At 42.3% G+C, this 14,133-nt stretch overlaps 2 protein-coding genes across 2 annotated transcripts; both read left to right on the top strand.

Moving 5' to 3' along the window:
* On the top strand, positions 1,483–3,370 carry LOC106503658 (beta-defensin 105-like). Its single transcript, XM_018041808.1, has 3 exons — positions 1,483–1,552; positions 1,858–1,899; positions 3,034–3,370. Exons 1-3 carry the CDS (start codon positions 1,483–1,485, stop codon positions 3,201–3,203), a joined length of 282 nt encoding a protein of 93 aa, XP_017897297.1. The 3' UTR covers positions 3,204–3,370.
* On the top strand, positions 9,499–13,654 carry LOC106503657 (beta-defensin 107A-like; the record flags this gene model as incomplete). The annotated part of the gene is made up of 2 exons (XM_018041809.1): positions 9,499–9,705; positions 13,535–13,654. Coding segments are annotated over 2 exons (327 nt in total), but the record flags the coding sequence as incomplete, so codon positions are not given.

Below are 14,133 nucleotides of genomic sequence, written 5' to 3' on the forward strand. Positions count from 1 at the left end.
TTCCTTCCAACCTCACCTAAGCAGACTGAAGCCCCCCAAGGAAAGACAAACTTCTGGATATTCTCAGTGATACACAGTTTCATTTATCTTATCTATTATCTTGTCATCTCGTTGATGTTTTAAATTTATTTACTTGTTTTCTGGTTGCGCTGGGTCTTTATTGCTGCATGCGGGCTTTCTCTAGTTGTGGCAAGTAGGGGCTCCTCTCCAGTTGCGGTGCGGGGCGCCTTGGTGCAGCGGCTTCTCCTGCTGGGGAGCACGGGCTCTAGAGCATAAGCTCAGTAGTTGTGGCTAACGGGCTGGGTCGCTCTGGGGCATGTGGGATCTTCCTAGACCGGGGACTGAATCCATGTCTCCTGCATGGGCAGGCAAATTCTATACCATTGAGCCACCGGGGAAGCCTGATATGGGTATATGGGTATAATTTTCATACCCATAGGACTTCCCTGGTGGCTCAGACAGTAAAGCGTCTGTCTACAATGAGGGAGATCTGGGTTCAAGCCCTGGGTTGGGAAGATCCCCTGGAGAAGGGAATGGCAACCCACTCCAGTATTCTTGCCTGGGAAATCCCATGGACAGAGGAGCCTGGTAGGCTACAGTCTATGGGATCGCAAAGAGTCAGTCACGACTGAGCGACTTCACTTCACTTCACTTTCATACCCATGGTTTTGTGCGTGTGTGTTCGGTCTATTAGCTCCCTAGGTTATTTCATCCATTTTCATAGCATTACTTATTTTTTTGTCCAAACCTTGAGGCTTGTGGTATCTTAGTTCCCCAACCAGGGATAGAACCCAGGTTCCCTGCAGTGGAAGCAAGGCGTGCTAACCATCAGACCACCAAGGAAGTCCCAATACCCGTGTTCTTAATGAATTAAAGAGATGTGGTAGTTATGGCTTTGGTCTTCTCAGTGGGGTTGTTACAGGTTCAAGGACTCAGAAATAACTTGGCAAAATGACTGCTACCCCTCCCTTTCTCCTTGGGAAAGTTAGGGAAGTGATACTCCACGCTTCTCGAGCTCTCTCACAGGGCACCAGGGCTCCTGGGAGCATTCCACGTGTTCAACTCATTCTTGCCATCGTCACACCAGATCCTCAGACCAGCCGGAAGAGGTAGGAGAGTGACTGTGCTCAGTCTCAACAACTGTGAGCTGGTCCTCGCTTGACAGATGAGCTCGCTGAGCTGGGAGAGTGGGCTGGGGCTTCCTCCTACTCCCTGCACCAGGGCTGAGCTGCCTTGGTCTCTCAGCTCTTGGCCTGGCGTCCCTTCTACCAGCCCAGCAGGCATTCCCCCAACACAAGGACCTGTGGAGGCCAAGGGCATCACCCCGGTCCTTGATCCTGGGAAACGGAGCATGTAAGTGTACTTTCTTTATGGATTCACTTCACTGACCAAGAGCACATCACATTACTTTCAAATATAAGGGAGCCTCTCGTCCTCTCAAAGGAATCACAAATCTCCCTTCTGAAGAGTCCTCCTGCAGAGATGGCGTCGAGCAGGAAGATGTTTTATTTTGTCTTGGCCTTTTTCTTCATGTTGGCTCAATTTCCGTCAGGTAAACGAGAGTAGGTGGGATTTTGACGGGGCAGATCATAAAGATTGATGACTTCTATGCACCACCCTGAAGAGGAGCGACAGTCAGCTCCCCAGGGCACTTCTCATGGCAAGTCTTGAACTAGCAATAGCGTTTTCTAAAAGCAAACTATGATTCCTTAAAAAAAAAAAAAAAGAAACTTATTGGATACCAGGAGTTCCAGCCTTCAAAAATAGAATAAGATTCAACCTCTGTGTAAGAGTTTTCCCAGTGTTATTTCCCTGCATTGGTTTTCATATTCAAAATGTGCTTTGTTTTGAATTTAGGGTGCCAGGCAGGACTCCAGTATTCCCAGCCACTTTCAGCAGGTAAGATAAATCCCTTTTTTACTTGTAGGAACTCTGGCCCTGTCGGGTACCTTGAACTCCCAGAGACAAGGAAGCCGTGGAAATAGAACTGCCTGATATCCCAGACCAACTGATATCCAGACTAACTCCACCTTGTCTTCCTCTTGTTCTAAGCATCTATCTGGATTTTTCCATTTCACAGAGAAACCTCTTTGTTACTGGTTTGTCATTTTGGTCATGGTGCTTTGGATTTCATGGCTGTTCTCATGACATTATGGTACTAACTAAACCAAGGTCACAGGACCAAGCTTGTACCAGCCAATTAACACTGCTCTGAGAGCACGCTCACCCAGCTCTCAACAGCCTCTGCTCCTAAATCCAGTAAACTGTGTCCTGCATGTATACCAGTGGTCTAAAAAGGGGGTCAGGGTACTTCAGTGAAAATCCATCACCACTGCCAATGACTTGGTCATAATGAATAGCCCAGTGATCTTTTTTGTAAACTTACCCAGTATAGGAAAAAAGCATATTATAAACAGAACTGAAAGAAATATTCCTGGGTAATTCTAAACAACATTTAAAAGTGTTCAGACAGAATTTCAGAGTGGGAGAGCGACTAAGGTTGCCTGTCACTGAGTGCTTACTATGCCCCAGGCAAGCTCTTAACAACTTTATGAGCTTTATGTCATTTGATCTTCAAAACATCCCTTTGAGGCAGATTCTATCATAACCACCATTTTTATGGAAGACGAGACTAAGCAGTTTAGTGAGGACACATGGCCATTACCTGGCCCAAACAAAACTGAACCTAAGTCTTGAAACTCTACCCTCAAAGATCTTTCAAAACCACAAGATCTCTCTCCCATTTTCATTTTGTGGCTTTTGCAGCAGCATCAGGTATATATTTTTTTATAGTCTGTAACATACATGACATTGTCCCACTGTGCTTATACTTTTGACCCATGCAGTTGTTAAACACATAGAGAAAGGGATTGCATCTTCCTCTTGCTTAAACATTAAACTCCCCAACTCTATTCTGAAAAGAAGTGGAGGTCTTTGGAGAAGTCCAGGCTGTTTCTTGAAAACACTCTTTATAGTCATAAGCACAAACCCTCCCTTCTTCTTTGGCCTTGGGGCCTTCCCCCATTCCCAGAGAGTCCTCAGGAAGGTCAAGTCAGCAGCTCTTTCTTGGTGCAGGTGATACGTCTCCCTGTGAGCCGTGCTGGCTCGGTCGGGGCAAATGCAGGAAGATATGCGCTGAGGACGAGAAGATTGTTGGAAATTGCAAAGTGAACTTTTTCTGTTGCCGGCGGAGGATCCTGTAAGCCACACCAGCTCTCTTCTGGCTTCGGAAATGGGACTGGAGGTTCAAGGAACGTGGAGAGGAGTTATGTAGCTTAACCTAGTCACACAGTGAGTGTGAATTCAGGATCATTCTCATTTCCTTCTCCCTTTGTTTTGGTCCTTTGCTTCTTTTTGAAGATAATCTCTAAAAAGGTTGCCAGTGGGGAAAGAGAAGGAAGGAAAGGGGGGAGTAGGAGTTGGGGGGTTAAGAGGTATGAACTGTTTATGTCTAAAATAAATAAGCTATAAGTATATATTGTACAGCACTGGAAATAAAAATATTTTATAATACCTTTAAATGTAGTATAATCTATAAAACATGGAATCTCTATGTGGTACACTTGAAAAAATGTAATACTGTAAACCAACTGTACTTAAATTTAAAAAAAGTCAAGACATGAGTTGGTACCTAACAGCTACTCACACAGTCAGATACTATTACTATATTTTTATAGAGTCCCTTATAACTTATGAATCTTGCCCGTGTACTTTTCTCATACGACTCACAAACATCTTGTATGGTAGATTTTATTGTCCTTGTTTATATTTGAAGAAACTGAGACCAGGGAGGTTGTCATTTGCTCAAGGTCCTAGCTGGAAACCAGCAAAGGGTGTGCCGACCACCACCACGTTCTGTGTATTCATCCTTATGGACTAATTCTAACACAGCATAAATGGACGTGGCATCCACATCACTGTTAATGGAGTTAATAGTTCTGTAACAAATTACTTTTTTCCACATCATTTCTTTCTGTACCAATATGTTGTCACTCCCTTACTCTGGTACTTCTGGTGTATTTTTATTGACTGTCTTTGACATAAACCTATGTAAATTCAAGACATACATATTAGTCTGATACATTTCTATATTATAATATGATTCTGTTGTAGTGATGTTGAGTACCTCTATCACAGGACAAACTTATCCTTTCTTTTTACTGCTTGGATAATTAAGTTTTAGTCTCTCAGCTAAATTGTCTGTATTCATTATACTGTGCATTAGATCTCTATGGCTTATTTACTACCTGTTGCAGGTCGGTGCCCTTAAACAACATTGACTTCAGCCCTCCACTCCCATCTCCTGGTAACTACCATTTCACTCTGTGTTTTACATGTTTGGCTTTTTTAGGGTCCACATATAATAGATGGCGTTCAGTACTTGTCTTTTTTTGATGATCTCACTTAGCATAACATGTTCAAGGTTCATCTACATGGCATTAAAATGGCCAACTGGTACTTGAAAAGATGATTAACATCACTACTCCTCAAGGAAATGCAACTCAGAACCACACCTCACACCACTCAGCATGGCTATAATCAAGAAGACACAAGACAACAGGTGTTAGAGAGTGTCTGATGTGTATTTTTTAAAAAACATTTCACATCCACTCAGTTAAGGTCCAGGACACCAACTTTATGTTTCTCTTCCCTTGTGATCCCATGGACTGTAGCCTGCTAGGCTCCCCTGTCCATGGAATTCTCCAGGCAAGAATACTGGAGTGGGTTGCCATGCCCTCCTCCAGGGGATCGTCCCAACTCAGGAATCGAACCCAGGTCTCCAGTATTGCAGCAGATTCTTTACCTTCTGAGGCACCAAGGAAGCCCTTCTCTTCCTGCCAATGGGTGAAATGGTACAGATTAATTTAAAGTGTTCAACATGGGAGTGCATAAATGGTTGACTCTATAACTCTGCCTTATGAAAAAATTTGCAGTTCACAAAATAAAGGCCCTACTCAAACTCGCTCACTCAATTTTAATATATGACTATGTTGCTCCACATTTGAGAGGACCATGGCCTCACTGGTCTTTCTGCGCTCAGATCCATGCCTGTCTTTTTCCTACTGTGCTCTGTATAACTGGCATATTGTCTGCAAAGTACATTCTCTAATCTTTCTGGTTTTTCTGGCTGGTATCAGTCTATTGCAAGTGCCTGGAAACTGAATGGTGGATACGAGAACAGGAGAACTCGGGGTTTCCCTCCCTCGCTATCTCTCTTGGTTTCAGCTTCTGCATCCTCACCTCCCTCACCAGAAGTCCTGCTTCAGGCCCAGCTCCCACCGTCTCGTCCTTGCTCCTGAGCTCACACCAGAGCCTCTTGTTTTTCCTCCAACCATCCAGCAGAGGGGTATTTCAGCTGTGGCTAATGTTAGGGTTGCCTCACTGCTCCCATTCTACAAGCTCAGTTCTTCCAACACTTTATCACCACCTGTCCAAATTAAATTATTTCTTCAAGCTTCTGGTGTGGGTACCATTTCATGTCTGACATGAATGTAAATAAATCAGACAACAGAGCCTGACTATTTACATTGGATCAATTGTTCTCCAGAAGAGATCTAAGACAGAATGCTTGTGGGACTCTACACAGTGTTTCCTTCATTCTCACAGGAAACAATTCAGGGAAGTGGGAAGTGGAGGATCTGATCCTAAAAATCTGGGTGAGTCACCACCTGCCAGAGGATGGTCCTTCTCCCCGGATCTCCACAGTGAGCATGCAGCTGATGACTCATAGAACATCACAAAGCCAGGGTACTCCTTACTCATCCCACATCCCATACTGCTTGACTCCAAAAACTGAAAGTATTCTGGATCCAAACTAATGCTCTTTTACAGAATTCATGTACGTGTCTCAGAGTCCTACAGAGTGGAGGACCAGTGGTTGTGCCCTGCTATTACCTTAATCATTACCCTAAACAGCATCCAGAGTCAGATGGCTTATGGTCTCAGAGGGCACCTCTCATAAATGTTCAACCATTCACAAATTTCCCTTCTTCCTCTTGCTCTCTCCTCTCTTCCATACTTTGCTCCTTTTAGAAATTCTCTATTCAGTTACCTTTTTTTCCTCTGAGACACCCAGTCCTTCCTACAGAATAATATAGTCTCAGCTCACATTAGCTTCTTGTTACTTGAAAAGTCAGTCCTTTCAGATGTCAAGCGGATGCCTCAGGTAAGTGTCTGTTGATTCCTCAGTAAATTATGGAGATCTCTGATTATTGGTTTCTGCTGAATCTTCTGAAGAAGAAGGTTCTAGGTGATGGATGGGGCAGAGAGAAGTGGCAAGGAAGAGAGACCCTGGGGCTGGGCCTCTCCTACAGTGTCCCCACTTGAGTTGGTCTACATAATGCTCCTGGTCAGCAAGCACTGAACTCCATCAATTCCGAAGCTGTAGCTTTTGTAAGCCTTATGCTAGATGGCTAGCACCCTTTCCTGGTTCTGGGTTCCACTTCAAAGCCCTCTCACAATAACTGAAAGGAAACGACGGTGCCTACAGAGCAAGACGGATCAGTTTGGCCCAAATTCCCAAAAGGCAGAGGACAAAATGCTAAGTATCGTTAACTTCCACAGTCCTGACTGAGGTGCTAAACCGCAAAGGCAAGGAGAGTAAAGAGGCTGACCTCAAAACGAGTTCTGAAACACAGCCTTGCACCTACTTGAGGGTATAAAAGAAACCTAGAGAAGGCAGGGGCAGGGTTTCTCTGTGGTGCTGTGACTGTGACTTCACTCAGCCTCTCATGGGGAAAGGTGAGGAAAATATCACGTTCACATCAATGCTTAAGAGACTGAATCCAAGGAAGGCCGCCTGGAGAGCTAGACCAGTCACCCTGTAGTGCTCACGCCTGGAAAGAGCTGTGGCTGGGGCCGCCTCTGACGGTAGGACAAGAACAGAACAGCGCCGGGTAGCTGCCCTTAGGATATTAGGCAGAGGGATGGGTGTGATTCTCACGGACCACAGAAAGGAAAAGGGTGAGAAGAGAGACAGCCTGCGCACAGTCACCAAAAGGGAGCTGTAACGGTTACACTAAACGCTGACAAACCAGAATTTAAGACAAACTGGCTACTAGAGACAAAAGAACATTTTTATAAAAAGTAAACCCCATGAGACCTCATCTACGGCCCAGCCCATCCAACAACAGCAAAACACAGATTCTCTCGAGTTCACATGAAGTATTCTCGAGGACTGGCCATATGTTAGGCAGAAAACATCCTCAATAAAAAGAGTTGAAATCATAGAAAATAGGTTCTCCAACCACGAGGAAATAACAGAAGCACACTTAGGAAAGTCTCCAGTGTGTTACAATTAAACCACACACACCCCCCAAATAAATAATGAGCCAAAGAAAAAAATCGTAAGAAAAATTAGAAAATGTTTCAAGGTGAATGAAAATGTAAAAAAACAAACAAACACAAAACTTATGGGATGCAGCTAAACCAATGCTTAGAGGAAAAAAATTATAGTTTCAAATGCCTGTATTTAGAAAGAAAAACGATATCAAATCAATAAAGTCATTTTCTACCTTTAGAAACTAAAAATGAAGAGCCAACTAAACCTTTTTTTTTTTAGTATGTGGAGCTCATTCTGTATTTTGGGGTGAAAAGATGCCCTTTCAAAGCCATCTTTTGATTAACAATAACATTCCTATTTTATATAAGCAGTTGAATGTTTAGGCATACAGTTGGTAATAACATTTTCTATTATTCTGCTGGTAATGGCAGTCTTGCGTGTGTTGTCTTTTGACCTCTACTCAGCAACAGGAGGCAAGTTCGGGCTGGGAACGCTTCTTTATCGAGAGATAAAAAGCCCACCCAGCCTGTATTGGGCTTGTAACCTTGCATGGGAATACCTGCCCCTCTTTCAGGCCTCCAGAATGCTCTTTTATTTTCTTATTCTTTTTGGCCACACTGCATGCAGGTCTTATTTCCTCAACCAGACACTGAACCCACGCCCCCTGCACTGGAAGAGTGGAGTCTTAACCACTGACCCGCCAGGGAAGTCCCCAGCTTTAAGTAACTTTGATTCTGTCCTTGTGCCTGTCCTAAGTTTAGCAAGGTGGCAGATTATTTTTACATATTTATTTTTGGAGCTTTAACTGCTTCATGCCACGTTGTAATCAGAGAACTCATTCCATTCTGGTCCATTTTTCCAAATTTGACTTTTCTCCAAAACATGTCTGTCTTTATTGTAACTTTCATATCCTTCACGTAGGTTGTTTTTTCCTCCAGACTTTCACTTGTTATCAATGGAAATGATCATCTGTTAGGAGCTCATTTCAGTTTATTAAAAATGGAATTCCTCATTTGATTTTTTTCATGTTTCTTCCTTTATAAATTGGGCTTCTCTGATAGCTCAGTTAGTGAAGAATCCGCCTGCAATGCAGGAGACCCCGGTTCGATTCCTGGGTTGGGAAGATCCATTGGAGAAAAGGGATAGGCTACCCACTCCAATATTCTTGGGCTTCCCTTGTGGCTCAGCTGGTAAAGAATCTGCCTGCAATGTGGGAGACCCAGGTTTGATCCATGGGTTGGGAAGATTCCCTGGAGAAGGGAGAGGCTACCCACTCCAGTATTCTGACCAAGAGAATTCCACAGACTACATAGATCATGGGAACTCCAAAGAGTTGGACGCTACTTTCACACTTTCACTTTCCTTTATTTAATTGCTCTTTCATGTCTTTAGTCCATTTTTCTATAGAAATGTTTATTCTTCTCATAATGATTTATAAAACCCTTTATATCTATTTCATGTCAAATCTTTCGGATAATTCCCTTACTTAAAACCCTTTGATGACTTTCCTTTGATTTTAGGATAAAATTCAAATTTCTTAGTAATATACAAATACACATGGTATTTATTGTCCAACACATATTTGTTGAATAAATGCTATTCCCAGAAAATATAAACTATAGGCATATGTAATACTAACATTATTACCCTGAGTAATAATATCTTACATGTGTAAAAACTTTGAACATTAATGACAGTTCTCATACCGATTGCTTGATTATTCACGGATTCCTCTAACCAGGCAGCTATCAACCAATAAGTCAAATACATATATTTTGAGCACCTATTGTTAAAAATACTGTTGTAAGGAATGAATGGGAAGAAAAAAGATGAGAAGAAAGTTATTTTCCTTTATGGAGTTTATAATACAAATGAGGAGATAAATTTTTCTCATAGAGTATAATTTGAAAAAGATATATACCAGGTGCCAATCAATAATGGCTGAGTGAATCTTATAAAAGCAAACTGCATGTAAAATCTTAGGTAAGGATAAAAGGAATGGGGGTTATAGACCCTATGGAAGTGGTAGGGCTTGAGAAGGGGTTTAGGGAACATAGGAGAAATCTAGACAGAGATGTAGAAGACAGCATTCCAGGTAGGAAGACAGGAGAAGACAAGGTACTCTCTCCTAAGTGTTTACTTAGGTAAAACCTGACCCAGCAGCCCACATACTATTCAGTGGAGCATGGAGAATAGTTCACTCTCAATGAACACTACAAACCAAAATTGACGTCCCACTGTTTCAGAGCTGTAGAACTTGTTTTGATCAATTTCCCTTGATAAAACAGCGAGATTCCTGCCACTGCGCCTCCTTCATCCTCTCTCCACTGAAGCCTGGAGCCATGAAAACCTTCTTCTTCATGTTTGCTGCCACGATTCTTCTTGGTCAGATTTTCTCAGGTAAGCGGGAAATCTTCACTGATGTAAGGATGTCAGTCTGTTCAGGATCTGTCTTTTGAGAAGAAAGCTCAGCTTTCAGAAGAGTACATGACTCAGCCCTATGTCCTGAAAAGGTCCCAGAACAAACCAGTTACAGGAAATCTTTTCCTAAGCTTAGACACAAATCAGTGTGGCCACACTGATCCAGGCCAACTTCAACCAGAAGAGTATCTCATTAATTTCCCTAAAAGCTCTACAAAGGGGTTCAGAGTTCTCTTTATGTTTAAATCTCTTTCCTCTTATAATCTTTGACCTAACTGCAAAGTATGACAAAGTGATTGCTTTAAAATGAGAGAAAAAGTTAGAGACAAACTCCAAAAGAACTTGGTAATTTAGAGAAATGTAGCCTCTGTAGCCTAAGAGAAACTAAACTTATGATGGTCCTTAGTCTATTTTTTCAAGTCTAACTAACTGGTGCAAATCTCCTAATCCTAGATTATCCTGGACCTTTTTTCTGGCTCTTACACACTGATGGAAAATTATATCCTTTAAAGCACTAACACCTCGATTAGTTTTCTTTGAAGTCCTTGAATCCTTAGAAATGGGTTCTTTTTACTCAATACAGCCAAGACTTTATCCCTAATCAACTTTCTTGTTCATTCCCTTCTCAAACATCCTTCATTCCTTCTGTTATGATGCCTTTCCTCATGAGGTTCTCCATGCATCGCACAGCATCTTGTCTATTTCTTCTTCGTGGTTTCTGAATTGCTACACTTACTTACTGCGCAATCTGGCCTCAGTCAGTTCAGGTCAGTTCAGTTCAGTTCAGTCACTCAGTCGTGTCTGACTCTTTGCGACCCCATGAATCGCAGCACGCCAGGCCTCCCTGTCCATTACCAACTCCCGGAATTCACTCAGACTCACGTCCATCAAGTCAGTGATGCCATCTCATCCTCTGTCATCCCCTTCTCCTCTTGCCCCCAATCCCTCCCAGCATCAGAGTCTTTTCCAATCAGTCAACTCTTCGCATGAGGTGGCCAAAGTACTGGAGTTTCAGCTTCAGCATCATTCCTTCCAAAGAAATCCCAGGGCTGATCTCCTTCAGAATGGACTGGTTGGATCTCCTTGCAGTCCAAGGGACTTCAAGAGTCTTCTCCAACACCACAGTTCAAAAGCATCAATTCTTCGACACTCAGCTTTCTTCACAGTCCAACTCTCACATCCATAGTACCTAGCTTTTTGTTGTTCAGTTGCTCAGTCCTGTCTGACTCTTTGCAACCCCGTGGACTGCAGCATGCCAAGCTCCCCTGTCCCAATATCTACTGAATGTGTGTTACCACTAATGAGAAACTGTTCTAGGGACTACAACAAAAGGAGGTAAAGTGGAGGTGAACATTAGAGTGTGGCCTTTGCTCTTTTACTTACTGTTTATTAGCCTATTATTTCTGTGTTGGTCAAAAATAGGTTGCCCATAATAACAAATAAGCATGCAATAAGTTTAGAATGCAAATATATCACAAATGACTATGATACAAAACAGTGCTCACAAGTGCCATGAAGAAGAAAAGTAAAAGAGAAGCCACAGAAGCAGAAGTTTGTTTCCAACTGGGGAGACCAGGAAAGGCTTCCTGGAAGGTCGTTGTTTGCATCGCACTTTTGAAAATTTTGAAAACCCGCAGGACTAGAAATAAAGAACAGACCTGAGGAACACTGCCCTCATGTTTCAAAGCATCTCTTGTAAAGTCAGTTTCTTAACTTCGGCCTCAGTCTCTTGGGGTGCTGGGGGTGGGGGCAGGGTGGGGGTGAAGTCAGACAACGAATCCAGGCTAAGGAAATGAGTTTTAAGCTGTCCTCTCCATCTCCTTCCATCCAGACTCCAGCTAATTCGAATCAACTGTACAAGGAGATGTGTAAGAGCATCTTATTTCCAAAACTCAGCTCAGACTTGCTTGTTTCTCAATAAGGAGCACAGTCTAGGGCCACCACCACCACAACAATCACATAGAATCTCAGCATTGAAAGTGGGTTTAATGATTGATAAAAGAGGTGATGAACACAGACTATAATGCCAACATATTTGAGGCCGATCTCAGCTCCAGTCCTCATAAGATTTATGAACTCTGTGTTTCAATTTATTTCCTATAAATGGAAATAATAACAATAGGGCATTTTTTCAAGATTAAGACATTTTATTATATTAATTAGAGCAGAGGCTAACTGGTTAACTTTACCTTAAACTAGAGTAATAGAAAAAAAGGAAGTTTATTTCTCTCTCATGTAAAAGTTCCAAAATAGGGAATTGAGTAGGTTGGGAAGAAGGCTCTTCTGCATTAGGTAAGCCATGCTGGGACCAGGGAGGAAGGTCAATCTTACCATCCCAAATAGGTGACTATGTCACTGATTCTAAGATGCTCTAAAAGGAAGGAATAAAATTTGAGTAAAAGATTACACAGAAACAGCTCGTATCACTCCAGTCCTATTTCATTGGTCCAAACTCATTCACGAGGCCAGACGGAAACAGAAAACCAGAAACAGTCATCTTTAGCTAAGGATCTGAAAAGTGAAAGTGAAGTAGCTCAGTCGTGTGACCCTTTGCGATCCCATGGATTATATCCCATGGAATTTTCCAGGCAAGAGTACTGGAGTGGGTTGCCATTTCTTTCTCCAAGGGAATCTTCCCTGAGCAGCCAGCCAAAACTCAGAGGCTCTACTACTTACTAACAGATGAAAGGTGAAAATGACTTCTTGGGGACAGTCTCTATATACACTGCTTAAACAGTTCCAGGGGCACTTGATGGAGTTAACTATTATTATTATTCAATTCTCATTGTTCTTATCATTATTATTGTTATTCTTTGCCCCAATTCAATTTAAACATGACATGTCAATTGACTGCTCTGATGCTGGATAAATTTCAGTGATCTATAACTCACAATATCCTGAGTTCAACTTTGGACTACTGAAAATGTTTCCCTTTACTCTGAGCAGAAATCTAAGTTCTTCGCTTTTTTTTTTTTTTTTCCCATTGGTTAGTCCTACGCTGGGTATCAACAAGCTTTCAGCATGGTAATGTCTGGGATGCGTGACAGCTAATATGCACACTTCCCTCCCAGAGTAGCTTTGCAAGCATAAGCATTACACTTTTTGAGAATAACTGTCAGCTCTTTCAATTATTTTTCCAGAGAATATTTTTTCGATCACTCCTCTCTTGAAACATTTTACTCTTTTCAGCTTAGTCTCTTTGTTCTGAATGAGCACACACTGCCTCAGTCGCCCTAAGGTTGCTGGTAAAGATAATATTCTGTTGATGGTATTTATGGAGCAGGCTATTGCACTATGTTTCTTTCGATCTTTATAGCAAAAGTGTGAAATTCCACAACCATATGCCAAAGTACTAATTTGCCTATAATGCACATGGCACAAGCTTTATCTTTTGTTACTTATCAGAGACTATTATTTTGGAGACAAGAAAAAAAAAAAGCATTTCTTGGAAATGATTGTTCATTGGAATTCAAAAGTATATCGTCTCCTCCCAGGAAGAAACATTCTGTTTGGATACGTCCAATCAAGACAACAGCAGAGGGAACTTTTTCATTTTTCCTAATTGAATACAATGGAAGGACACTGTATATACTGAACCAGGGATGTGAGTTCAGACACAGCTGTTTAGGTCACATCTGCTTTATCTGATAGCTGTTTAGGTCACATCTGCTTTATCTGATAGCTAGATTCACACTCTGTATCTCCTTGGAATTTGGGTGACAGGGAATTCTAAGCTGGCCTGGATGGAGAAGTTTGTGGTAATTAAGTACTAAATAACTGAAGACTAATTGCTTTCTTTGCTTTCTAGCCCCAAGAAGCCTTCAAAGACAGATACGCTGTCTGAAAATGGATGGTCGCTGTGAAGTCGAATGCCTTTCCTTTGAGGATAAGATTGGGGGCTGCAGAGCTGAACTGACACCATTTTGCTGCAGAAAAAGAGTCAATAATTAAAAGCTAAGCAGCAGCTACACAGATCAAAGAGGTGAAGATACTCTGTCTTTGATCTCAGTTCAGCGAACCTCTCTGGATCTTCCCTCCTTTGTGTCTACGTCGGGATTCTCTGAAGCTGTCAGTCCAGTCTGATGCTGCAGGAGATAGCCTTCCTAGGCTCTAAGCTTCTGGGGTGGGGAGAAGTTGGGGGCGGGGCAGGAAGCTCTCTGTCTTGTTTGCTTTGCATCCCCCTTCCTCATATAGGGGCTTTATTACTTTATTGATGGATAAAGTGAGTAGACTAATTAGTAAAAGAGGTAGAATGGAAAGGTTGAAGAGCAAGTCAAAGAATTGAGTTTTAAGGTTATACTCCTGGCTTCTACCAGACATGTGACCTGGGGCTGTCTCCACCGAGATTCTGCTATTTGCAATGTGAGGAGACTCAACTCTGTGGTAAACCGACCCCTTGCTGGACACCAGCTGTGACCTCCTCAGCAGCA

Source organism: Capra hircus, chromosome 27, assembly GCF_001704415.2.
Source record: "Capra hircus breed San Clemente chromosome 27, ASM170441v1, whole genome shotgun sequence".
NCBI lineage: Eukaryota > Metazoa > Chordata > Mammalia > Artiodactyla > Bovidae > Capra > Capra hircus.